Source organism: Phascolarctos cinereus, unplaced genomic scaffold, assembly GCF_003287225.1.
Source record: "Phascolarctos cinereus isolate Bilbo 61053 unplaced genomic scaffold, phaCin_HiC Scaffold_4;HRSCAF=312, whole genome shotgun sequence".
NCBI classification, from domain to species: Eukaryota; Metazoa; Chordata; class Mammalia; order Diprotodontia; family Phascolarctidae; genus Phascolarctos; species Phascolarctos cinereus.
Window position 1 is genome coordinate 127,275,423 of NW_027555847.1, and position 23,023 is coordinate 127,298,445.

Here is a 23,023-nt window from a genome sequence, read left to right on the forward strand (position 1 = left end):
TTCCGGAATCCGCCTACTCCCTCCCACTTGAGACTACAATTCCCAGAGGCACCCACCCAAAAGGTTGAGGCGAAGAACGTGGCACGAAAACGGACTACCCGAGAATGTCAGGGGAACGCGCATGCGCAACGAAACCAGTAAAGGGGGGAAAAAAAGTTAACTCTGGCTCAGCTGCAGTATTGACCAACGGGCGCGTAGAGACGCGATGACATCACGAAAAACGAGCAAAGACGTTTGTCGCCCCATAACTCCACCTGAGAAGTTAAAAGTTCGAAGGATTGTATTACGACGTTCTCAGATCACGGCCCTCTTCGAGTTTTTAAACTCATGATGTTACGCTGGAAGAATTAGGACCACGCTCAGACTTTGCGAAATGAATACGTCGCACCCGAGCGCGGCGGAAGCGCCTGCAGCGATTTACCCAAGCAAAACTGAGCACATCTTTTCGAAAAAGAGAAAAATCACCAAATTCACAATTCCACTCGGAGGCCGCTTCCCGCCCCCTGGCTAGCAGACCGCCTCCGCAACTTACTACTTACAGCGTGAAGCTCCGCCCCGATCGAGCCAAAACTACGGTGGCCTGGAAGGGGAGGAAACGGTGCGAGAAAGAGGCATGTGCAAGGGTGGGGAAAAGGCGGGAGTTGTGGGAGCAGGACAGGGGGCGGGGCAAGATGGCGCGGGAACGCGAGATGCAGGACTTCATCCGGAGCCTCTTCCGGGGTCGCCCCGACCTGAGGTGAGAGGGGAGAAGGGATAGGGGAGGAGAAGGGAGACGAGGGAGGGTTCGGGCCCCCCGGGCACCGAGCCGCGGGAGAGAGCCTGGGTGGGCCGCGTCGGGCCGCACCCCGCCCGGGGAGCCCGATGGGGAGGGGCACCCGAGCCCGCCCCCGCGCCCTCCCCTTGACTCCGAGTCCCGCCCCCCAGCGTGCTGACCCACTCCATCGTGCGACAGAAGTACCTGGCCCATGTGGGCCTGGACCACCTGGAACCCGAGGACAAGAGGAAGCTGAAGCGGTTGGTGGAGGAGGAGCTGCTGAAGATGCAGGTGGAGGTGGGTTCGGCCCCCCGCGGCGGCGTGGGAAAGGGAGCTGGGGGAGGGGAGGCCCCGGGACTCTCCTGCTGGCCCCTTCCCACTGACGTTCCCGTCCCCTGTCAGGGGGATGAGGAGGAAGAGGAGCTGCTGTCTGGGGACCAGGACCGGGTGAAGCGGCCCCTCAGCCCAGCCAGCGCCTCCAGAACGTCCCAAGTGAAGAAGAGGAGGAAGCCGTGCATCAACTCAGAGACAGGTCGGCCCGCCAAGCGGCGGGAGGGCGGAGGGGCTGCCCCCTTCTTGCTGGTGGAACGAGGGTAGCCCACCCCTACCTGGATGTTGTCCCTGGCTCAGCCAGGACCTGAACCTGAGCACCCAGCTGTTTTCCATCATCCTGTCCTCGTTTTTCCCCTCCTGTTCTGGTTTCCTCTACTCCCTCCCCACCCCAACTCGGTGCCCACATCCCCTTTGACTTAAGCTTGGTCATCCACCTCTCGGACATGGAAGATCCAACTCCTTATGTCGGGGCCCAAGGATGCTGAGAAAGGGGCAGGGGAAAAAAAGGTATGGGGGGAGGGACTGCTAACCACAGTGGAGGAAAGTTCTTGTTTGCAGATTTGGCTTCCTTGTGCATTCCAGAACACAGCTCAGATGACTCAGGCCTTGATCCCCAGCCCGAGAGCCCCCCAAGCTCCCCAAGGTCCCTGGCAGGGAATGGTATAACAACAAAGGATTGCTGCTCTTCTGAGAAGGGGGTGAAGGAGCCTGAGGAGAGTCTAACTCCATCCAGGAAGATGACAACTAAGGAGGATGAGGACCTTGAGGAAGGAAGCGAAGAAGAGGAGGAAGAAGAGGAGTTTAGGGCCATTGTAAGAAAGAAGGGAGTAAAGGAAGTTTTGGAGGAGGAGAGTGAAAGCAGCAGTGAGGAGGAAGCATGTCACAAACATAAGGGTAGGGTTGGAAAGAAGGAATCAACAAAGCCAGGTAAGGAGGAGCAGAAAGTAAATCCTAGAATGAAGGGAGCAAGGAAAGCCGTGCAGCTGACTAACAGTGATCAGACTGACAGTGAGGGGGGGGACGGAGTTATACCTCAGAAGAAGAGACCAAAACCTCCAGAGGAAATGAAGGAGTATTCTGCCAGGAAGAAGGTGGTTGGAAAGTCAGCGAATGAGGAAAGTAGTGAAGACGATGAGAAAAAAGATCTGGCTAGGAAAAGGGAACCAAAACCAGTTGCTGAAGAGAACACTAGATTTAAGGGGAGTTCTAGGAAGAAGGGAATGAGAAAAGTGGTGAAAGACAATAGCACGAGTAGTGATGAGGAAGAGGAAAGCAATGAGTATTGCAGGGACCAGAAAATAAGGGGAGGGAAGCCAGGAGGGAAGCAAGCAAAAACTGCAAGAGGAGGGAAGAAGTCACTGAAACAGAGTGAAAGCAGTGAAGAAGAGAGGGACAAGAAGGGGAAGGGCAATTCTGGGAAGAAGGGAGAGAAAAAGGCTGTGGAGGAAGAGAGCGAGGATAGCAGTGAGGCAGAGAAGGGAAGGAAAAAAGCTCCCAGTGAGGAGGAAAGTGGAACGGATGACAGTAACAAGAGTTGCTCCAGGGAGAAGGAAGTCAAAAACATTGAGAATGAGTCTGAAACAAGTGAAGATGAGGAAGAAAGGACAGGAAGGACCAAGAAGAAGGAGGCCAGAAAGGGCCGTGTACCACCCTCTTCCACTTCCTCACAGGATAGTAGCCCAGAGGCCAAATCAGGGAAGGTGAGACATGGGGCATGGGAGTGCGGGGGGGCAGGGTTGAGAGGACAGGAAGGAAAGATTTGGTTTAAAAATTATTTATGTTAAAAAAAATTATATAGATACCTTTTGTTCTTATGTCTGCTTCTATTCCAAATGTATCCCACTTCTCTCCACTCATACTTTGTAACAAACAATAGAAAAGGGGGCAAGGGGGAAGACAGTTCAGCAAAACCCAACACGTCAATGGCCTGACAGTATATGCAGTGTTTCACATCCATAGTCGCCCATCTCTACAAAAAAGGGAGTGAAGTGTGTTTTCTCTTCTGTTTTTCTGGGACAAATACATTTTTGTTCTTTCCTTCATTGTTGTAATCAATTGTTTTCATTATTTTCCTGGTTTTGCTTACTTCACTTTACATCAATTCATATAAATGTGTACTTCTCTTTATTCATATTCATGGTTTCTTACGGCAATGTTATTCCATTATATTTTTATACCCCATTTTCCCCTGTCCACTGGCACCTACTTTTGTTTCCAGTTCTTTGCAACTATAAAATGTGCTGCTATTTTAGTGTATGTGGGACCTTTCTATTTTTGGCCTTCTTAGGGTGTATGCCAAATAGTAGGATCTCTGGATATGGATATTTTAGTCACTTTCTTAGTACAGTTCCAAATTGGTTTTCAGAATGGTTAGACCAATTCACAGCTCTACCAACAGTATACGTACTAGTGTCTCTTTTCATCACCTTTCGATACTGAATGACTCACATCTTTTGTCATTGTCAATTTTTACTGGGTATGAGGTAAAACAATATCACTTTGATTCAAATTTCTTATTGGTGATTTGGAGCAATCCTTTGTATGGAAAGGGTAAGGAGAGAGTGTAAATGGATTCTTCAGAAGAGTCGGTCAACTATGAGTCAAGGATGAAGTCTGAGGGTTTGTTTTTCTCTATCTTGCCCCCAACCTGGCTGTAGTCCTTGGTGACTACAATCTCACTTTCAGCCTTCCTATTCCAGGGCTCTCGAAGAGGAGAGGACCACCCTGCAGTAGTTCGGCTAAAGCGATACATTCGAGCCTGTGGTGCCCATAGAAATTACAAGAGACTGTTGGGTTCCTGCCGCTCTCATCAGGAACGACTCAGAGTCCTCAAGGCAGAACTGCAAGATTTAGGCTTAGAGGGTAAGGTGAAGACAACTGGGAAGGGAAACAAGGAAAGAGGGGAAGCCCATTAGGATAGAAGCTTCTTGAAAACTGGGCTTGCTATTTTTTTGACGGGGGGTGGGGTGGGGAGGGCAGGTATCTCCAGTGGTTGGAATGGTACCTTGCACACATGGTAGGCAGAAAATTTTTATTGACATCCTGGGTGATCAGATTGACAGTGATAGGTTGAGGACACAAAATTCCAGAGGAGCTCAAGGAAAGTCCTGCTTAAAAAGAAAATGGAAAGAGCCAGTGATTGAAGAGATAGTGAGGAAGACAAGTCAAAGAAAGATTCAGGAAATGGAAAGAGTAATGAGTAAGAGGGTATTGGCCCAAGCCACTTCCTTCTTCTGGAGGTCACTCTCCTTGTTCCATCCTAGGTTGGAAAAGATGTTGAGGCTGAACTTAAAAAAAAAACCCAACAACAAAAAACAAACCTAGTCCTTTTCTTTCTCTCAGGTAACCCTTCCCTGGAGAAGTGCCGAGCAGTGAAGGAGCGAAGGGAGGAGGCAGCAGAGATGGCCTCTTTGGATGTCAGTAACATCATCAGTAGTTCAGGTACGGATGTGAGGAAAGGGGAGCTGCAGAGAGTGAGGCAGGTGTGTAGAGGTAGTTAGGTGGCATAGTGAATAGAAGGCCAGAGTCAAGAGGGTTTGAGTTCAAATTCTACCTAACACACTAGCTGTTTGACTGGGCAAGTCACTTAACTTCTATCATTCTCTACTCCTTCACCTGAAAATTGGGGATAATAATAGCACCTACCTAATAAAGTTGTTGTTAGGATCAAATAAGATCCCTTAAGGCACAATCTTAATGCTATTATTATTCTATATAGGGGTGTGAAGAGTGGTGAAAACAGAAAAGGGAAAAAGGCTTTCAGGTCAGTTCCACACTGACCTTTTGCTTTCATAAGGGAACATGCTGAAGCACTCTTTTGGAAGTTTGTTCAGATCCTGGCTGCCCTACTTACTATATTCGTGACCATCTTTGTGACTTTGGATGCCATAATCTCTCAGGGTCTGTTTTCTTCTCCACAAAATAGCTAGGAAGAATCGTTAAGATCCATTCTAGTTCTAAATGCTGTAATTCTTAGGGCGGTCTCGGAGACGAAATGCCTGGAACCCTCGTGGGGAAGTTGGGCTACTGCAGGAGGAGCTATATCATCGAAGAGCCCTGGATTCAGATGGGGATGAGCCAAGGGCCCACCCACCACCTACTGACTGGTCAAACCTTCGGGGCATCATCAGCAGTGATGGGGAGAGTGACTAAGCAGCCCCACAGCTTCTAGAAGCCACAGTGCCTCTAAGCATAGGAAGGAATCTGCTCCTGCCCTTGTATAAAGTGTATAGAGCACCCCCTACTGGGTCTAAGTATTTATAAATGTATTTCCTTTCCTGTTTCCAGTTTTGTCTGTCCATGGTAGGTAAACCTTTTTCTTACCTGGAATGGTGAATGTAACAGCAGTGGCTTTCATACCTACAAGGATAAAGTTGAGAGTCTGGGCTCTTAGATTCTTGTTCTCCTGTTTTGACTGAAATATTGGCATTTGTGTGGGCTTTAAAAGTCTCAATAAATGAATATTTGTTATCTATTGTTTCATGTTTCTGGTTCAAAACGGAAGCGAGGCCAGGGCCTTTTTTTCTGGGCCAAGGTTCAGGAAAGCTGGCCCAACTCAGATTGCTTATCACTGCAGTTCTCAAGGCTTGGACCCAGTAACCAACCATTTTTACTCCAAAACAGCCTATGAAAACTTTCTATACTTCTCTTTCATCTCCCCTTCTGATCACTTAAGCTCTCTTAGTTTTCCTGTATGCAAAGGTGAGATGCAGTATACCACTGGGACAGATAAACCAGTGGTTTTAGCTCATTGCTGCTTCCTTTCTCACAAGAGCTCTGAGAAATGAAGCTGTAACTCCTCCAGGAGTCTTAACCAGCCATGTCATTTTAGACAAGCTTAATTTACCTCTTAAGGTCTATTTAATCATAAGTCAAATGAAGAAGCCACACTAAATACTGCCAAGGGTTCCTTTCAGCCATATTTGGTTTCTAAAACAGTAGTCTGTTCCCCTGGCCTAAGACCTGGAAGCAGGTGTTCTGCTCACACCTGGATTATAGCCTGTTAGTCTCCAACTGGCCTTTTCCCACCTGCTTCAACTTAGTTCAGGCTTTAAATTGGGCAAGCATGTCCTCGCCCCCCAAATAAATAAATTGGGCAAGCCCAGGGTTATTCAGCTTTGCTACTGAGGATAGCTAAACAGAACCTCTTCTCTTGGAGTGGAATGTTAAGGTAGTTAGGCCAGGCTTCAAGACTGCCTCTTCCAAAAGACAGAACTAAAAGGGAAGCCCACTGAATAATTAAAATGAACAATCAGCCTTGGAGAAGAGATGACAAAATACTTATCTTGGAGTAGTAGGAGACTGTGAAACGGAATATTGCTTATACTCTTCATGTCATAATGGTTTTGCTTAACTTTTAAGGTAATGATGGAGATTTCATTGTAAGGGGGGAAAGGTGTAGTTGGGAGGGGCCCTGGGGTCAGAAATGACTGACATAAATGAATGGGAATCCAAAGCACCAGACCAGTGTAAACTCCAATAAGGCAAGGGCCTGGCCAGGAAGCTCCATGATTCCAGTGTGCCACCTGGAAAATGAGGGGCACAGCTTAATGTTGCCCATCTTAGAGAGAAAGCCTGAGTCAAGGAGCTGGTTAGAATATCCAACAGTTTATTAAAAGCTCCCCTGGCCCCAGGGTTCCATGATGGCCCCTAAGTTCCAGGAGCCTTGGCCCTGACTGCCCCCATCCTGCCTCTAACAGCAGGAATATAAAGGGGGCTGTGAGGTTTCCTTCTGATTTGCCACCCCCAGGGAGCTGCCTCTTCCCAGGTCTAACCCTCACTCCCCCCTCCCCAGCCCCAACCCTGACTTAAAAAAAAAATTAACTTGACAAGACGGGCACAGGACATCAGACAGCAATGGGGGAAGCAGGGTTCAGAGGAGGGGTACTGAGCTTTCTACCCAGGTATCCTCCTCCTCTCCCTGCCACCCAGGGGCCTTTCATACCCCCAGACCCTGCTCTCCTCCTAGGACCCAATCTCATGCCCCCTGGGCCCAGAGTTCCCTTGGCAACAACATGATGAGGGCACCTGGAGGGATTATTATATTTCTCTGAATATATCTATGTATCTACACCCCACCACCCCTCCCCCACTGCCCAGGGACTCTATACAGGTTCCCAAGGCACCCTAGGTGGGTATTTCTCTCTCTCTCTCTCTCTCTCTCTCTCACACACACACACACACACACACACACACACACACACACACACACACACACGCACACACGCACACACGCACACACACGCACACAATCTCCCCCTTCCCCAGTCCATGATGGAGGAAGATACTGGCACCATGATGGGAAAGTCAGGAATTCCTGGGTTTGCACTGGGGCCCAAGCTATACTCCCAAGCCCAGAGCCCAGGGGCCTGACTTCATCCCAAGGGAAGCTCACAAAATGAGAAGGTACTAGGGGGAGTCGGAGCAATGTGCTGACACCTCCCCTTCTAAGGGTTGACTCAGGACCTCAATCTTCCAGGGTCCAGTTGCTGAGGGACCTAGGCCCTTCCAGCCCCAGGGAAACCCTGGCATCAGCTCTCTACCCCCACCCCTGTCTTCTTTCAGCCTAGGTGGAGGGAACCCAAGCAAGGGACATCACCAAGCCCCCCACACGGTTCAGGAGTAGAAATGGGAAGAGCCATTAAGGATGTGAGAAGCAACACTAGTACTTCGGCTCAGAGCCCCAGGCCCTGCTACTGAGCCAGGCCCCACTCCTTCACTCCCCCCACCCCCTGAGGCTGCTCTGCGTAGGGGCTGTGGGCTATTCCTTAGCAGCAGGAGGGCCCCACCTCGGGGAGGCCCTGTCTGGGGTGGTGGCCCCAGCCAGGTTGGGGGACCTGGTGGTGCCAGGAGAGAAGGCTGGCGCCAAGCTGGGGGGGGCATGCCAGGTGGAGGAGGACCATGGCTCCAATGAGCCCCTGATCGAGGTACGGGGCGGGAGGGCCAGGCAGGGGCTGGGGGAGGGGCGGGATATCCCTGGGCAGCAGCCTCAGCTGGGATGCCTCCCAGAGCCATGCTGGAGAAACCCAGCCTCATGCTTTCTGCGTCGAAAGCCTCGATCTCCCGAGCCTGCCGTTCTAGCAGCGCCCGGATGCGCTCTGACCGACCTGTCTGCAGTGCCAGCAGCTCTTCCTCCACCTATGACATACGATATGTACTCAGGGCTGGGTCTGGGTGGAGGGATATATGCATCAGCTTTCCTCCACCCCCAACGCTCTGGGGCCCCTACCCGTACCCGCTGCTCCAAAAGGGCCCGCCTTAGTGCCACTCTCTGTTCCAGCTCCCGTGCTTCACGCTCATGCTGACTCTCTGTCCGTATCTTGATCTTGCTCTGATAGGCATTAAGCAGCTCCAGCTCCTGTTGCAACTGCTGTCGCAGTGCCTGGAACTCTGACTCCTGGGTCTCATCCAGGCGAAGCTAGGAGAGGGTAGGAGCTGGGGTCAGACGTCAAAGAAACACCTGACCCCCCACCCTGGGCTCCAAACCTGTTCCCTGCCCTGAATTTCTCCCACCTTCCCTCCATGACTGCTGAGGCATTCTGCCTCTAACATTAGGCCAGTTGTTTTCCCCCCCAAGCTCTGTGTCGTTGCTGAGCCTTACTGCCTGGGAGCTGAGCATCTCAGAGATGGACTGGTCATACTGTTCTGCTAGGATGGCCAGCTTTCGGGTCTGTTCCTCTTTAAGCCGCTTAAGGAGGCTCTTGTGTTGGGCCTTGGGGGTGCCCTCCAGCAGGTGCCCCCGAAGGGCCTTGTACTGCCGAGTCTGGATCTTACATGTCTCCTGGAACTGCTTCTTGATCTGCAACTCCTTCGACTACGGAGTGGATGGGTTGAGTGGAGAGATGATGGGACAGGGCAAAGGAAGGGGGGTAAGGGAAGACAAGGAGGGAGAGGGAAAGACCGAAGCAGACAGAGAGAGGGGAGAGAAACAGAAAACATGTTAGACAGAGAGAGGGGAAGCTAAACACAAAGACAGAAGAGTATGAATTACACTGAACACAGAACATAGCACAGAAAATACTCAAGACAGTATCGGAAAACATAAATATGCATGGAGCTAGAGATGAGTGAGAAAGCATGCAGTGAAAGTAGAGTGTGCACAAGAGACAAAGAGAACACACATGTGAGAAAACAAATGACTGAGAACCACAGAATACATGACCAAGAGATGGGGAACCAGTGAAAAGGGTAAAGTTGACATACAGAACACACTTTAAGGACCAGAGCACTATGAAGAGAGTCTTACAAATGGCGCCTTGGGGAAGGGAAAGTCTACCACCAACTGGGAATCAGGAGAGAAGGCATTGTGCCCTCCCTGGTGCTCTCCCAGTACAGGGACCTGACCTATATAAGGAGGCAGCAGGGAGTGGGGCGAGGGATGGCAGAAGGGACTATAAAGAGTCTCTGGCCCTGACGGTGCAAGGACCACAGGTGGTTGTGGAACTATTGCCCTGACAATACACCCAGTGCTATATGCCCCATTCCCTCTCTCCTCCCAGATCTTACTTCTTACTTCGGTTTTCCCTTTCCTCACTGCCTGTCCTTCCACTTGATGCATTCCATTCCCACAACCAGACCCATCTTTTTTAGTCCCCTATCCCCAGCCTGTCCCATAGGATCCACGCTTTACCCTTCAGTCTGTTTGCCCCCTATGGGGGGCTTGCTACCCTCCCCCTTCCCCTAGCCCTCAAGGGCCATGCCTGAATGAGGGAAGGGGAAGGCAGGCAGATTGGACAAGACTGTGGGTGGAGTGGAGAATGTGCAGTGAAGGGGCAAGGCAGAATGAACAAAGGCATAAGGTAGGATGACAAAGGCATCTGATTAACAGGTCCAGGTGAGATGATGGGAAGAGACCCAAGCCTCAAGGGGATGAATATCTTAGGGGCAAGGGAGCCAACACCTCCCATATTCTGGGCCCTAGAAACTAATGCAAAACCATTGTAGGGCAGGGAACACTGCCAGGAGAGCAAAGCGAAAAAGGACAAGGATGGGGGAAGAGGGACACAATGGAGATGGGAGTGAGGGGGACAGACAGCCATGGGGTGGGATAGGAGAGGGATGAAGTGGGCTCTGAGTTGGGCTCTGGGGGGTTACAGGGAAGGCTGAGGGTCGGCAGGACAAAGCAGACGGAGGCGGCGGCCTGAGCCAAGGGTATGGTTCCGCTCGAATGTTTTATTAATGTTTATCTTTCTTGGGGGTGGGGGGCAATTGAGGAGCAGGGTTGGGGATGGAGGTAAGAAACAGAAAAACCAAATCAAAATCATATGAAAAAAAGTGACTACCCCTCCCAGCTAGCCCTGCCCCAAACCAGAGGGGACACTGCCCAGGCCCTGGAGAAGTAATGAGGGTGAGGATGAGGACACACACAGTGGGAAGACACCAATAATTTAGGGGTGCTGAGGAGGGAACATAAATAAGTGTCACTTCCCAATTTAATGGCTAGGAAGGGCAAACTGTCTGCAAAACCTATAGGAACCCCTTCTATTGAGGGGCCTTTGGTGGACAAAAGGACAGAACACACAAAGGAAGGGAAGGAATAAGGGCTGGGGAAGATCCTCCCCATGCCAGTGGGGTGGGAGATAAAGTGCATGTGCTCTCTGCTGGGGTGAGTAGTGGGAAGGAATCACCTCCAGGGTGGCAAGGCTCGGGGCTGCCTAGTACGGAGACGGTGGCTGGAGGTGGCCCCAGGAGGGACTCGGGGAGGGGCTGGGGGTCTTGGGCATCGCTGACCATGCTTCAGCAACCGGGGGATCCTACTTGGGCGTTCCCCCCGAAGCAACCCCCATCGGGCCAATGCCTGGGCAGCCCCAGGGGACAGGTGTGCAGCTAGTCCCCTTCCAGCCCTAGCCAGTCGCCAATTCCACCCTTTGCACAGGGCCCAAGCTTGGGCCAGTAAGGCCAGGGGATTGTGGGGCCGGTGTGGACGCCCCCGGCGGGGTCCTGGGACTGGCAGCCGGCTTCTGAAGCCGTCCTTGTTGGTCTTAGGGTAGAGGGCAAAGAGGCCCCGGTCGCCTACAGCCCCACAGCCTTGTAAGGTCCGGAAGGCTGATGGTGATAGGCGTAATAAGGCCCGCAGCCAGAGCCTGGACAGCTCCCGCCGAAGCCTTGGACCCTGTTGCCTTAACCAGCTGCCTCCAATTGCCACTGCTGCTAAGGGCAGAGCTAGGCCAGGCCAGGCTAAGAGCCACGCAGCCCCAAGGCCTAGGGGCACCCCGGCTAAGCCCCTTCGCCAACTCAGCCCTAGCACTGCCCCCAGGGCCACCCCCTGGGCCAACAGCAAGAAAAGGCTGGGAGGCATGTGCAAGGCTGTGCAGAGCAACAAGTATGAGGCCCCCAGTCCCACTAGTCCTACTTCCAAAGCCAACAGGGCAGCCTGTAGGCCACCTCCTCCCTGGGCTGCCAAGAGTGGGAGCAGTAGCAACAGTAGTAGTGGCAAGAGGCCTGGGGAGGAACCCACAGCAAAAGACAGACCAGCCAGGAGGCCATGGGACAAGAGGCCTAGGAGCTGACTAGTGGGGCTCAGTCTTAGGGGACCAGGGGGTGGCTCAGGAGGAATCTCAGGGGACGAACAACCATCCCCAGGATCCCTGGGAGTCCCAATGGGGGCTTCTTCATCCTCATCCTCCTCCAGGACTGGGGGCAACAGTGGCCCCTGGACCCATCCTAGCTCCAACTCCTCTCCCATGATACTCCACTCTTCCTTCCCCCACAACCTCCACTCCTCAGCCTCTTCCTGGCCGACAATCCTTCGCTCCCTGGAGCTGAGGGACAGGGTTTCAGGATCCTCAGCTTCCACCCCATGGGGTAGCCTCCATGTCTGGTCTCCCAGAATCTTCCGCTCCCCAGTGCTGGCGGACAGGGCCACTACCTCCTCGGCCTCCTCCCCCACAATCCTCCGCTCCTCTGGTCCTATGGAGGCCCTAGCCCCTGCCTCTCCCAGAATTCTCCGCTCCTGGACAGTTGCTTCCTTCTCTCCCAGTGTCCTGTGTTCCTGGGCTGCCTCCTCTCCTAGCAGGCTCCGCTCCTCCAATCTGGCGCTGCTACTGGGCAGCTCCCAAGCCTGCTGTTGTCCCAGGGGTCCAGAGCTCGGGTCCAGGGCCTGAGGGGTAAGGGATTGGGGGGCTGGGGGGTGCTCGCCAGGACGTACTTTGAGGCTCTTGGGCTGCTGGCGGACTTGGGCAGCGTGTTTCTGGCGCAGCTCCTGCTCACGCCGCTTGTTGTACTCCAGCTGGTTTCCCAGCTCCGTCTGGTGCTGCAGACGGGTGAGCTCGGCTCGGGTACGCTGCACAGCCTGGAGCTGCCTCACCTCCAGCTCCCGAGTCGACTCATGCTGCCTCAGCAGCAGGGCACACTCGAGGTCCTTCTGAGTCTGCTTCTTGTTCAGGTCCTGGTGGGGCAGGGAAAGGGTGGAGGGGCACAGCAGTGGGATCAGGGTTGGGGGATGGTTGGGGAAAGGCCTTAGAGAAAGGATAGGGATGAAGGAAGGTGACATCTCAAAAGGGAGCCACAAACCACCAAGGGCTCCTCTGGGGACTGGGAAAACACCCAGCAGCAGCAGGTCTATAAGAAGCAGAAGGAGAACTCCTGCTGGGAAGCTTCAGGGGAGAAGAGTAAGGGAGAGCTAAATGGGCAGGAAATGTGGAATGAAGAGTACAGGGTTTAGAACCTCAAAGAGGAAAACCTAGAAGTAGATAGTGTTGAGAAAACTGGAATAGAAGAAGGAAGTGCGAGCAAGCTCAGAAGAAAAATGATGAGTAGGAAGAGCTGGGAGTTCAGAGAAGGAAGAAGATAGAGACCTGATTGGGAAAAGGAAGTACAGAGGTATAAGAGGGAGGAAGGAGAAAGGCAGAGAAGCAGAAGGGCAGAATGGAGCTGTAAGGAAGAGGACATGGAGAAAGCAGAAGAGATGGGAGAAGAAAGGATAGAAAGGGACATGAAAAGAAGTGGAAGAGGGGGGAACATAGCGCTAGGTCCAGCCTACCTCCCGCAGCAGGTCCTGATCCAGGCTGTGGCGGGCCAGGAGCATTTTACGCTTATACTGGCGGCACTGAAGCTCAAAGTACTGTCGTTGGCGCCGTAGCAGCCCAGCCTCCTCCTCGGCCTGGCACTGCTGCAGCTGCTCCTTCTGGCGCAGCAGCCACTCGGCCTTCTCCCTCTTGGGGGTGCTTGGATTTTCCTGCAGCTCCTAAGCAGAGCATGGAAAGTTCCATCGGAGGTCACTCAGGGCTGGCTCCACCAGGCCTCCTCTGGATGTTCTGTCATCTAGCCCACCAATTCTATTTCTCCTCTTTGTCCTGTGTCTCTATTGTTTACACTCTCTGACTCTTTCCCAATCTCTTCTCCTCCCACATGTAGAGAAGGAGGAAGATGAGGGTAAGGAAAGAGGGAGATGGAAGGAACAGAGGAAAAGGGCCAGGAGGAGGAGGAATGGGAGATACCCAAAGGTCTCCTTTCTGCCCTCCTCCCACTGTGGCCCTCTTTACAACCCAACCATCTTTCCCTCCATTCTCTTTCCTGTCCTCTCCCTCTTGTTTCTCCATTCCCCTCACCTCCTTGAGTTGTTCCTTCCTCAGCTTATAAGTACGTTTCTGCGCTTCCAAAAGAGCGGCCAGCTCCTTCTTCTGCTGGCCTAAAATGTGCTGCTGAAACTTGCGCTCCTCGGCCTGGGCGGCTCGGGCCTCCTTCTCCCCAATGGCTTGGTGGCGCCGGGCCAGTTTTTCTGCCTCAGCCCCGAAGCCAGCCCGCTGGGCCTCCAGTTCCCGCTGCAGTCGGGCACTGTGCTCTTCCCGCTCACCCCGAAGCCTTGATTCCAGAGCCAGCAGCTGTTTCTGGTGCTGCCGTCGCATTCGCTTATAGCCGCTCAACTGCTCCCGCAGGGCCGAGTCCTGCTCGTGCTCCTGGATCTGACGACTCACCTGGGTTCAGAGAGCACAAGAAGAAAGGACTCAGAATACCAAATCTAAAGGCCATTGCCAGTCTCTGGCCCTTGGTCCCAACTCACCAGAGAGGCAGTTCGGATGGTAGCAAAGTGGTCCCGGTTTCGACAGTAGGCCCGTCGACGGGCGGAGGAGGAAGAAGCTGGAGGCTGAGGAGCCTGTAAGGGTCCTGTGGGTAGCTCTGGCTGATAAGGATCATCATATAGGTTCTCAGGGCCCTGGAGAAAGAAAGGGGGAGAATGAGGAACAGATATCTCATGGACCTGAATTCTTGGGACCAAGGGCCTAAGCAATGGAGAAAAAGAGAAATAGTCTTAGAGGCCCAGATTTCTGAGTTTTTAAATATGGACCCTTCTAAGTCAGACTACCAAGACAGAGTAGTGCTAAGCCATCTCTACAACAGGAGACACTGACTCCACGTGACTTTCCAGGGTTGTGTCCATTGCTAGTGTCTGCATCAGGTTCCTCTTTCTCCCAACCTCCCAGGTCCCCCCCACAAAAGTGGCATGCTAAGGAGATACTGCTTACAGGGAGACGGTGGATGATAGAACTGTGAGAGGTGACTGTATGTTCACCTTCCTGCATCATGGCCATCTCGCCAGTCTCTGGGCCTTCTTCCTCCTCCTCTTCTTCTTCCTCCTCATCCTCATTGTCAGATGCATCTGCTAGGCTGTTAACAGAGCTGCTCTGACTGGAGGCACTGATAGACATACTGGGCACCGAGTGGCTGCTCTCCAGACTAGTCAGCGTCCCTGCCCGGTGCAGATAGGGCTCCGTCTCCTGGGAACACAGAGTATACACTAAGAACAGTCATGGAAGGGACTGGGGTGAGAGCCATAATGTGCTAGGGAGGTCCCAGGATCAGAAGGAGGAGGATGAGGACACCAGGTGAGCTGGGACCACTGGGGTGGGAATTAGGGAAGTGAATCTGGGGGGAGAGGAAGGGGAAGGACGGTAGCATAACTAACGCTGGGACAAAAAGAAATACTAGAGTTGGCCAGGTCTAGTCATAACCCCTACTCAAACACCTCAAAAGCTCCCCAGTGCCTAAAGGGTAAAGTCCAAACTCTATCCTGATATTCACAGCCCTCCAAAACCTGGCCCCAACCTACCTCTCTAGACTTCCATTGCTCTGCTACCCAACACACATCCTCTACTCCAGCCAAACTAGATAACCTGCTGTTCCCCAAATATACGCTATCACTGCCTTCTTCCACATTTTTGCTTATGCTACGCTATGCATTCTGCCTAAAATGTCCTCCCTCCCTCCTTTCCACCCCACAAACCCAAGTTCTGACTCTTGATATCCTCCTACACCTTTAAGGTGCTGTTCAAATGTCATCCTTTCCACAAAGCCTTCTCTATTCCCCCGATGTATATAACTACTCCCTCCTAAACCCCCATGGTCCTCTATATGAACTCCTTGTATGGCACCTTTCAAATTTTGCCTTGTACTATTAGTTATTTGTGTATTTGTCTTACCTCCCCTACTACAGTATAAGCTCCACGAGGGCAGGGACTGTGTCTTAGTCATCCTTGTATTCCCACAGCGCCAACCAGAGTGCATTGTGCACACTGCATTGTGGGTTCAAGTTCTGGCTCCGCCACTTACTAGCTGTGAAACCATGGGCAAGTCACTTAACCTCTCTGAGCCTCAGTTTCCTCATCTGTAAAATGGGGATAACACTACTTGCACTATCTACCTCACAGAGTTATTGTGAGGAAAGCGATGTGTAAACTTTAAAGCACTATAAAAATGTGAGTGGTTATCATTATTGCACACACTAGCTGCAACAAATATCCACTGAATGAATGAATGAGTAAGTAAATGTGATCCTTGGCCAGGAAACAGTTGCTCACCTCCTCCTCCTCAGGGACTTCAGCACTGGGGCCATTCTGTGCCTCCTGGAATAAGATCTTCTTCATTTTTCGATACTGTAGGTTATCTAGTTCCCGAACTGCATCCTTGGTCCTCTGGATCAAATCCATAATCACTGTGGGGGGTCGTTCTCGGAGCACAAAGCGGTGCTAAAGGAAGAAGCCAGTGTGACACCTAGACATTTGCTCTGCCCCCTCCCCCTCCCTTCCCTTTTCGGAATGCAGGCATCCTAAAGACCAGACCCTAACTCCCTTCCCTATCAATGAAAGCCCTAGCATTTCCCTTTTTCAGGACCCAGCAGTTCTCACCCACACTCACTCAGGCTCCCTTGCCAAAACGGACATACATTATCCTCCCTAAGATCATCTGTGCTTCCTGGCCTCTAGCCTTCAGCTTTCTAAATCAGGTCTTGCTTCCACAATGAGATACCCTCCCCCTCCCATCTATCTCACTCCTCTCCCCTCTCCAAAAAAAACCCTTCACCTTGAGCAGCACATCAGAAGTTGGCCTGTCTTGAGGAATTTTCTGGAGACAAGAGTCAACAAAATTTCGGAAGTACTCAGACCTGGAAGAATGAAGAATGAACCAACAAGACAGTGTAGCACAACCACTTTGACACGCTATCTCTACTCCCCCAAAATCTGCCCTATCTTGTGAAGAGCCATTTTCTCACCAATGTCCAGACTGGAGCACGGGGGACTCGTTCTGTGCAATGTGGTATAAGGCACTCATCGCATTCATGTTAAACAGTGGTGGCTTCCGTTCCGCTGGGGAAAGAGAAAGAAGAGATATAGAGGCCAGAAGTGAAGCAGAAAAAGATGAGGAGAGGCAGAAAAAAAGAGGCAGAAACACAGGAAGACAGAGGGGGAAGATGAGGCAGAGAAAGTCTTATTACCTAATTCAATGCAAGTAATCCCCAAAGACCAAACATCCACCTTGCCATCATATTGCCCTTCATCCATGGCCAAAATCACCTCAGGAGCCATCCTGGAAAAAAGGGCAAGAAAGAAAAGGAGCTAAGTCATACCAAGTCTCTTTTCCATAGCCCTGAAAATCCCTACTTTCCAAATTCCCCTCCACCCTATTTTCCCCCGACCCCTCATCTTAAGCCCTTCTCTACCTATCTCTACATCCCAGCTCTGTCTCTAAACCCCAATCTTCACTGCCTCTCACCAGTACGGAGTGCCCACAAAGGAGTTGGCAGGTGCCATGATGGAGGCTGAGCCAAAGTCCCCTAGCTTGACCAAGCCTGGTTCCGACAATAAGATGTTCCCAGCCTTCACATCTCTGCCAGGGGTAAAGAATGTCAAACTAGGGTTAATCAGATATCTGGGCTGGGAGTGGAAGATAAAAAATATTTTATGGATGGGGTCAGGAATGATACATACCTGTGGATCATGTTGTGAGAGTGTAAATAGGCTAGGCCCTGTAGTGCACCATGGGTTACAGCTGCAATCTCCACCTCCTGAAGGGGCTTCTTATGCACTAATGATAATGATGAAAACAACTCACATTTATATAATGTTCTAAGGTTTACAAAGTATTTGGAAAGCCAAGGAATGAAAGAGCCCAAGAAGGGGTCTTCCCTGCCTCTGTGGCCACCCCCACCATTCCAGCTTCCTTTCCTTTTTCCTTACTGTTTTAATATGAACTTTAGCATTCCATCTTTTCCCAGTTTCCCCTCACTAGCCTGAGGGTCACTCACCCTCTAGAAGGTCAGAGGCAGAGCCCAGGCAATACTCCATCACCAGCTAAGAGGAAAAAGTCAAGAGTTAGAGGTAAGCAGGTCACCTAGTCTCTCTAACTCAACTCCTAACTGCAGCCAGCAGTTCCAAAGGAAATGACAAGGGGTCTCTTACACTAAGTATTGTGCCTCCTCACTAGCATCCCCTATTCGAATCCTTCTGGGGCCAGCTTATCTCACTTCCTCCACAAAAAGCTTTATCTGACTGTTCTCACCCCCTTCCTGATCTATTATGTTCTTAGGCTTTATCATTTATCCTGATACTTAATATTCCATTTTAAGTTTTTCACCTTGTCTCCCCAACTAGACTTTAAACTCCTTAGGACCAGGAACCACGAATATTTTCTTTCTTTGTTGTCATTACTACACTCTCACCCCCCCCCAGCCCGAACACTAACACAAAGATGCTCGGAAATTTAACTTGGTTGTGTGGGACTGGGCCAGGTGGAAGGCCAAGTCTGGGGATGTGGGGGAGTGTGGGAGAGAAAGTCACTGTTTACCCAAGCAGTATGTTCCCTCAGGTAACAGCCTCGGTACTGGATGGTATTCGGATGCCGGAGCTTTTGTAGAAATCGCACCTCCTTGATGATATCTTGCCATTTCTAGGAGAACAATCAAGTTCAGAGCAGGATAAATATGGGCAAGCAGATGGGGTGATACATGGCCCTAGAGCCCTGGTTGCTCTTTCTATCCATAACCCCACCCCCACTTTGTACCTCCCAGATCGTACCTACCTCATTAGACTGCTTCCCACTATAGGACATCTTCTTGATGGCAACAACCTCACTGCTCCGGACATCACGAGCCTAGAGGGCCGTAGGGTTGTAAGGGTAGGGTTCTGCAATAGGGCCAGGACCCCAGAAGAAAACTAGGAAGGAGGCGAGACAGTGGGAGGATGGGCTAAATTAGCTGAGGGGCAGCAGGATGACATCCTGGGAAAGAATTTTAGCATAAGCCTGAGAGAGAGATCAGGAGCCTAAGGAATTGGGAAGGGAAAAGAGGGAATAGCATAGCACAAGGTGACAAGGTGGGTTGGGAAAAGCCCACTCACAAAGTAGACAGCTCCAAAACTGCCATGGCCAATTTCCCGGAGATCAGAAAACAGTTTTTCAGGATCATCCTTGAAGAAGAGTTCAGCCACATCTGGATCCTTCAGGCTCCCAGCCCGGCCCCCTGCCGGCATGTCGGCCCCGTGGGGAACGGGGATCGGGGCCCAGCCTAGAGCATAGAAACAGCCTTAGAAATAGGTGTTTCTACGGCCAAGGGGGTAAGGAGGATGGGGGTAGGGAGAGGGTGGGTGGGGAAATCCTCAGAACAGGAACAAGACTCCAGGTCTCCATCTCCTCCCCCATTCCTTTGTTGAGGGCAAGGTACTGCTGAGGACCAGCAGGGGCAGAGTGGAAACTACATTTAAACACCAAAAAAGAAGTTGTCATGGCAACAGAAGAAGGGGGTGAGGAGAGATGGTCCTAGAGTTCATAAAACTGCTGGGAAGGTTCCTTAAATCGCAGAGTCTTAAAAACCACCACCCTAACCCAGTTCTTTGCCCCCCTACTTCTAAGATCTCTTTGTTCTCTAAAGATCTAGGAATCCTACTCCCCAACCCCCAGCCTCAAATTCTAGGTCTCCTCTTCCCTCCACAGCCTTTGGCTCTTCCCTTTCTCCCCCAAAAGCTGCCCAGCTACCCTCCTGCTTCTGCTCTCTGCACTACTCCCTCCCCCCACCCACCCCCACCCCCCACCTCAGACCCTGAAGGAGAACAGGAAGTGGCCAGGCCGGACACTGTGGAAATCCGGCCATTGTCAAACCCATATTCACTGGGGATTAGGGGTGGGAAAGGAGAGAAAGGGTTCTACAAACAAGTATGTAATGGTCAAATCACAGATCTAAACTCTATCTTGTCTGGCCTTCAAGGTTCTCCATAATCTGAGCCTGTATCTCTTACCAAGCGCAACTTTATCTCCCTCTATTCCCCAAGAAGCACTTTCTACTCCAGTCAAGCCAGTTTCTTCACTGATCCCCACTCTGGGCCTAGCTCCAGTCCCACCTCCTTAATAGAGGCCTTTCCTGGCCACTCCAACCATCAATCCCCCTCTTGTTTAAGGTCTTACAACATTTATAATCTATATCACATAATCTGGAATTCAATTATATTCTCCTATTGCTCTCTCTTGTTTCATGTCAGTTTCCCACTTCCCATAACCAGAACATAAACTCCTCAGGGCATAAAGCCTGTCCTATCTTCTCCTGAAGCCCCCATGGCACTCAGTACAGGGCTGAAAATACATAAGGTTTTGTTCAAACACTTTTTGACTGGTCTATCTTCATCTATAAGTAGTATAAATTATAGTCTCAGTCCATTTCCCTTAGTGTTTCCACTAAGAACATCCTCCACCTACCCCACAAGTAGAGAGGTTCAACTTGTAATACTGAGCTTGATATCTTCTCAGGACCCAGGGATGCCAAACAAGAACCTAATCCTTACAGCTCTCCATCTTTATTAGATACCTTCTCCTTGCCCCTCCAAGCCTCTCTCCCCCAGCCTGAAAGGGTTGTCACCAAAACTACTTGGGCCATTTGCAAGTTAAAATTATACTTCTCCCTATCCCAAGCCCCCAAATTACTCTGAACACAGTGACCCACAGCCTGAGGAGGCCAACAAAACTACCAGTAGGTCTGGCAATTAGCCAAGTGAAAATTAGATTCCTCCCACGTATCTCAGAGTCCAGTTCCTAGCAGACAGACTGGTACATTACATATATAAAATATATAAGAATGCTTACTGATTGGCTGATAGAACATAAGGTCTTTGAAGGCAAGAACCATTTTGGTTTTGTATCCATAGAGTGCCTGGCACATAGTAGGACCCTAATAAGTATTTGTTGGATTGAGTTGTTAAAGTATCCAGGTCAAGGCCCTTGTAAATGTGGAAGCCAAATATAGGAAGAAAAAGTATAAGACAACTAGGGTGTCTCCAAATTGCCCACCAGGGTACAGATAACCTCTCTATCAATCCAGAGAAGGGAAATGGTATGGAAAATACTCTAGTTGAAATTCTCATCTCAGCCTTAAAATACATCTGACCTCTTACTTCCTGGTCCCCATCCTAAGCCTTATGTCAAACAAAAAGAGACAGCAAGAGGTAAGGACTGAAACACTAATTCGGATGGAAAGTACTCTTCCCACATATATACCTCCCTTCAACAGAAAGAGACAAGACTTCCGAATACTTGCTTAAAGGGCAGTATGGATGCAGGTGACCCACACAACTAAAGCCATCAAACAAATCAGAAATCTGGCCCATACCTCAAGAATAAACTTAATTACAGAAGTACAGAAAAATAACACAAAAAGGTTCAATCCAGGGAAAATGCCCCTTCCTACAGACACTTCACTTATTAGGAATGCTGTCATCTGAGCCCCCCATTGAGGTGAAGTGTTGTTCCCTGCAGTCCCCAGGCAGAGCTGTCACAAGGTATCAGCACCCTGAATACAAGAATGCTTTCCCAGATCAAAGCCTGAGAATGCAGGGATTCTGCCTTCTGAATAAGGGACAAGAACTTGAGAAGGTGGCCAACCTACCCTTCCCTCAGGGGGGCGCTCCCTCCCTACGACAACTACTAGTAACTCATTGATGTTACGATTTAAGGTTTACAAAGTGTACAATGCGCTTTCTTCAAAAGAACCAGATGGGGTAGGTAAGTATATTTTACAGATGGACAAACTGAGGCCCTAAGAGAACGACTGGCCTGCCTACGGTCACACACACTGATAGTTAAGACTGTAATCAGGGGACTAAGCCTAGGTCCCCCATTTCCTTCCCGCCCCCCTCCCGCCCCGACTAGTGCAGCATGCTGCCCACCACACCACGCTGCCCCGCAAATATGGGCGGGGGGAAGCTTCTTACCTGGAGGGGGTCGCTATGGTGCCCCAGCGTCTCCGCCGTCGCCTCCTCCTAGGGTCCTCCAGTGGCTTTGGGGTCGCTGGGAGGTGGGGAAGGAGACTCCCCACCCCCCTCGCTGCCTTTTGCTCGGCTTTGCCCCGATCCCAGGCTGGAGAGGGGGCGGGAGGAGAGCAAGGGAGCCCCCTCCTCACCCCCCCACTTCCTTGGGCGACAGGGGGGGAGCGCTTGACACTCCCCCCCACCCCGCGATGTCCTCTCGGAGATGTTCGGGCCGGCAAATGACAAGCCGGCGAGTGCCTCCTGACTAACCCCCTGGGCACCCCGTGGGGCGGTGGTGGCTGGGGCTGAGGGGCAGGTGACAGCCCCGCGACCCCCACCCCCGCCCCGGCTTCCTCTTTCCCCCTCTCTCCACCAGGGGGAGGCGGGAAAGGCTGGAGCTGACCCTGCCCGCCCCTCCCTCTCTCCCTCCTTCCTTCCTTCACCGGCTCCCTCCTGCTGCTGCAGCTGCTTCCCCCGGGCCCCGCTAGACTTCTCACAATCTTTTTCCTGTCCCCTTCTTCCCTTCTCTCCCCCTCCTTCGGCTCGTCTGCCTGTCTGACCCTCGGCGGCTGATCCTCTCTCAGTCCTCTCTCTCTCTCTCCCTCTCCCTCTCTCGCTTCCCCCCAGTTCCAAGATGGTGGCCGGGCGGGAGCGCGCAGGCGCGGTAGGGGGATACCGGGCCAAAGGAGGCGGGGCCTGGAGGGAGGAGCCCCAAAGGAAACCTCCCTCCCGCGGCCGCCGTCCTCGCCGCCACAGCAGGGCTCCCGCACCCAGCAAGGCTGAGGCTGACCGGAGTGCGCGCGCGCGCTTCCGCCACGCGGACTCCCGATGGGAGGAGACTGGAAGGGGGGAGGAGTCCAGAGCGCCAAGCCCACCCCCTCCTCTCTCTCTCCGAATCTCGGCAGGCGGGGGAAGGGGAGCTGGCAAGAGACAGGTCGCATGCGCTCACCCCGCCTCAGGTCCCAGCCTGTTGCTAGGGGAAGCTTTGAGAGGGACGGCCTAGAAGGAAAAAGAGACACTGCGATTTACGCCTGCGCGGGAGGCGTTGGGCGGGGTCAAGAGGACTGGCATGCCAGAGGAAGAAAAGGCGGGAAAGTGGGCTACTCTGAAGTTTGTAGACCATCTGGACAAGGAAAGAATGCCAAAGAATGAAAGGAATCAAGAATGCCAGAGCTGGTCTCAGTGTTTTGCATACCAAGAAACTGAGGCTAGTGGAAGAGCTGGGCCTAAATTCTCAGTTCTTTCCCCTATCGCACAGGGAAAGAACTTTATAAACCTCACAGCATTCTATAGATGCTATTATTATTGTTGTTATCAACACCAATCCCTTATCTCTGGTCATTCCTGCCCAAAGAGCAGAGAGTAGCCCCAAATCTCCAGGTGGAGAAAAGCATATCTGCACTTTCCAGACTAGCCTAGTATCTATTAAACTCAC

General features: G+C 51.7%; 2 protein-coding genes across 6 annotated transcripts; one reads left to right on the forward strand and one right to left on the reverse strand.

The window, feature by feature from the left end:
• The first annotated feature begins 520 nt into the window (after window positions 1-520).
• Window positions 521-5,557, forward strand: HIRIP3 (HIRA interacting protein 3). 3 transcript variants are annotated; one of them, XM_021006677.2, is made up of 8 exons: window positions 627-736; window positions 925-1,051; window positions 1,157-1,286; window positions 1,670-2,787; window positions 3,787-3,949; window positions 4,430-4,528; window positions 4,806-4,850; window positions 5,064-5,136. In XM_021006677.2, exons 1-7 carry the CDS (start codon window positions 672-674, stop codon window positions 4,811-4,813), a joined length of 1,710 nt encoding a protein of 569 aa, XP_020862336.1. In that variant the 5' UTR covers window positions 627-671; the 3' UTR covers window positions 4,814-4,850; window positions 5,064-5,136. The 3 variants fall into 3 exon arrangements, with proteins under 3 accessions (XP_078008672.1, XP_020862336.1, XP_020862335.1); XM_078152546.1 differs by lacking the exons at window positions 627-736; window positions 4,806-4,850 and adding an exon at window positions 521-611 and having other exon boundaries at window positions 5,064-5,557; XM_021006676.2 differs by lacking the exon at window positions 4,806-4,850 and having other exon boundaries at window positions 5,064-5,557.
• Window positions 5,558-6,674: 1,117 nt separating this feature from the next.
• TAOK2 (TAO kinase 2) lies at window positions 6,675-21,933 on the reverse strand. Of its 3 annotated transcripts, XM_021006674.2 has the most exons (19): window positions 21,553-21,933; window positions 18,697-18,863; window positions 18,380-18,451; window positions 18,146-18,247; window positions 17,607-17,652; window positions 17,290-17,386; window positions 17,075-17,188; window positions 16,797-16,888; window positions 16,575-16,668; window positions 16,385-16,466; window positions 15,883-16,050; window positions 14,551-14,802; window positions 14,088-14,240; window positions 13,636-14,001; window positions 13,068-13,271; window positions 12,234-12,473; window positions 8,688-8,900; window positions 8,322-8,504; window positions 6,675-8,224 (listed from the first exon to the last, which is right to left on the reverse strand). In XM_021006674.2, the coding sequence occupies exons 2-19, from the start codon at window positions 18,826-18,828 to the stop codon at window positions 7,703-7,705; spliced, it is 3,132 nt and encodes a 1,043-aa protein (XP_020862333.1). In that variant the 5' UTR covers window positions 18,829-18,863; window positions 21,553-21,933; the 3' UTR covers window positions 6,675-7,702. The 3 variants fall into 3 exon arrangements, with proteins under 3 accessions (XP_020862333.1, XP_020862332.1, XP_020862334.1); XM_021006673.1 differs by lacking the exons at window positions 6,675-8,224; window positions 8,322-8,504; window positions 8,688-8,900 and having other exon boundaries at window positions 10,239-12,473; window positions 21,553-21,932; XM_021006675.2 differs by lacking the exons at window positions 6,675-8,224; window positions 8,322-8,504; window positions 8,688-8,900; ... (9 more) ...; window positions 18,697-18,863; window positions 21,553-21,933 and adding an exon at window positions 15,505-15,647 and having other exon boundaries at window positions 10,239-12,473.
• Between the last annotated feature and the right edge of the window lie 1,090 nt (window positions 21,934-23,023).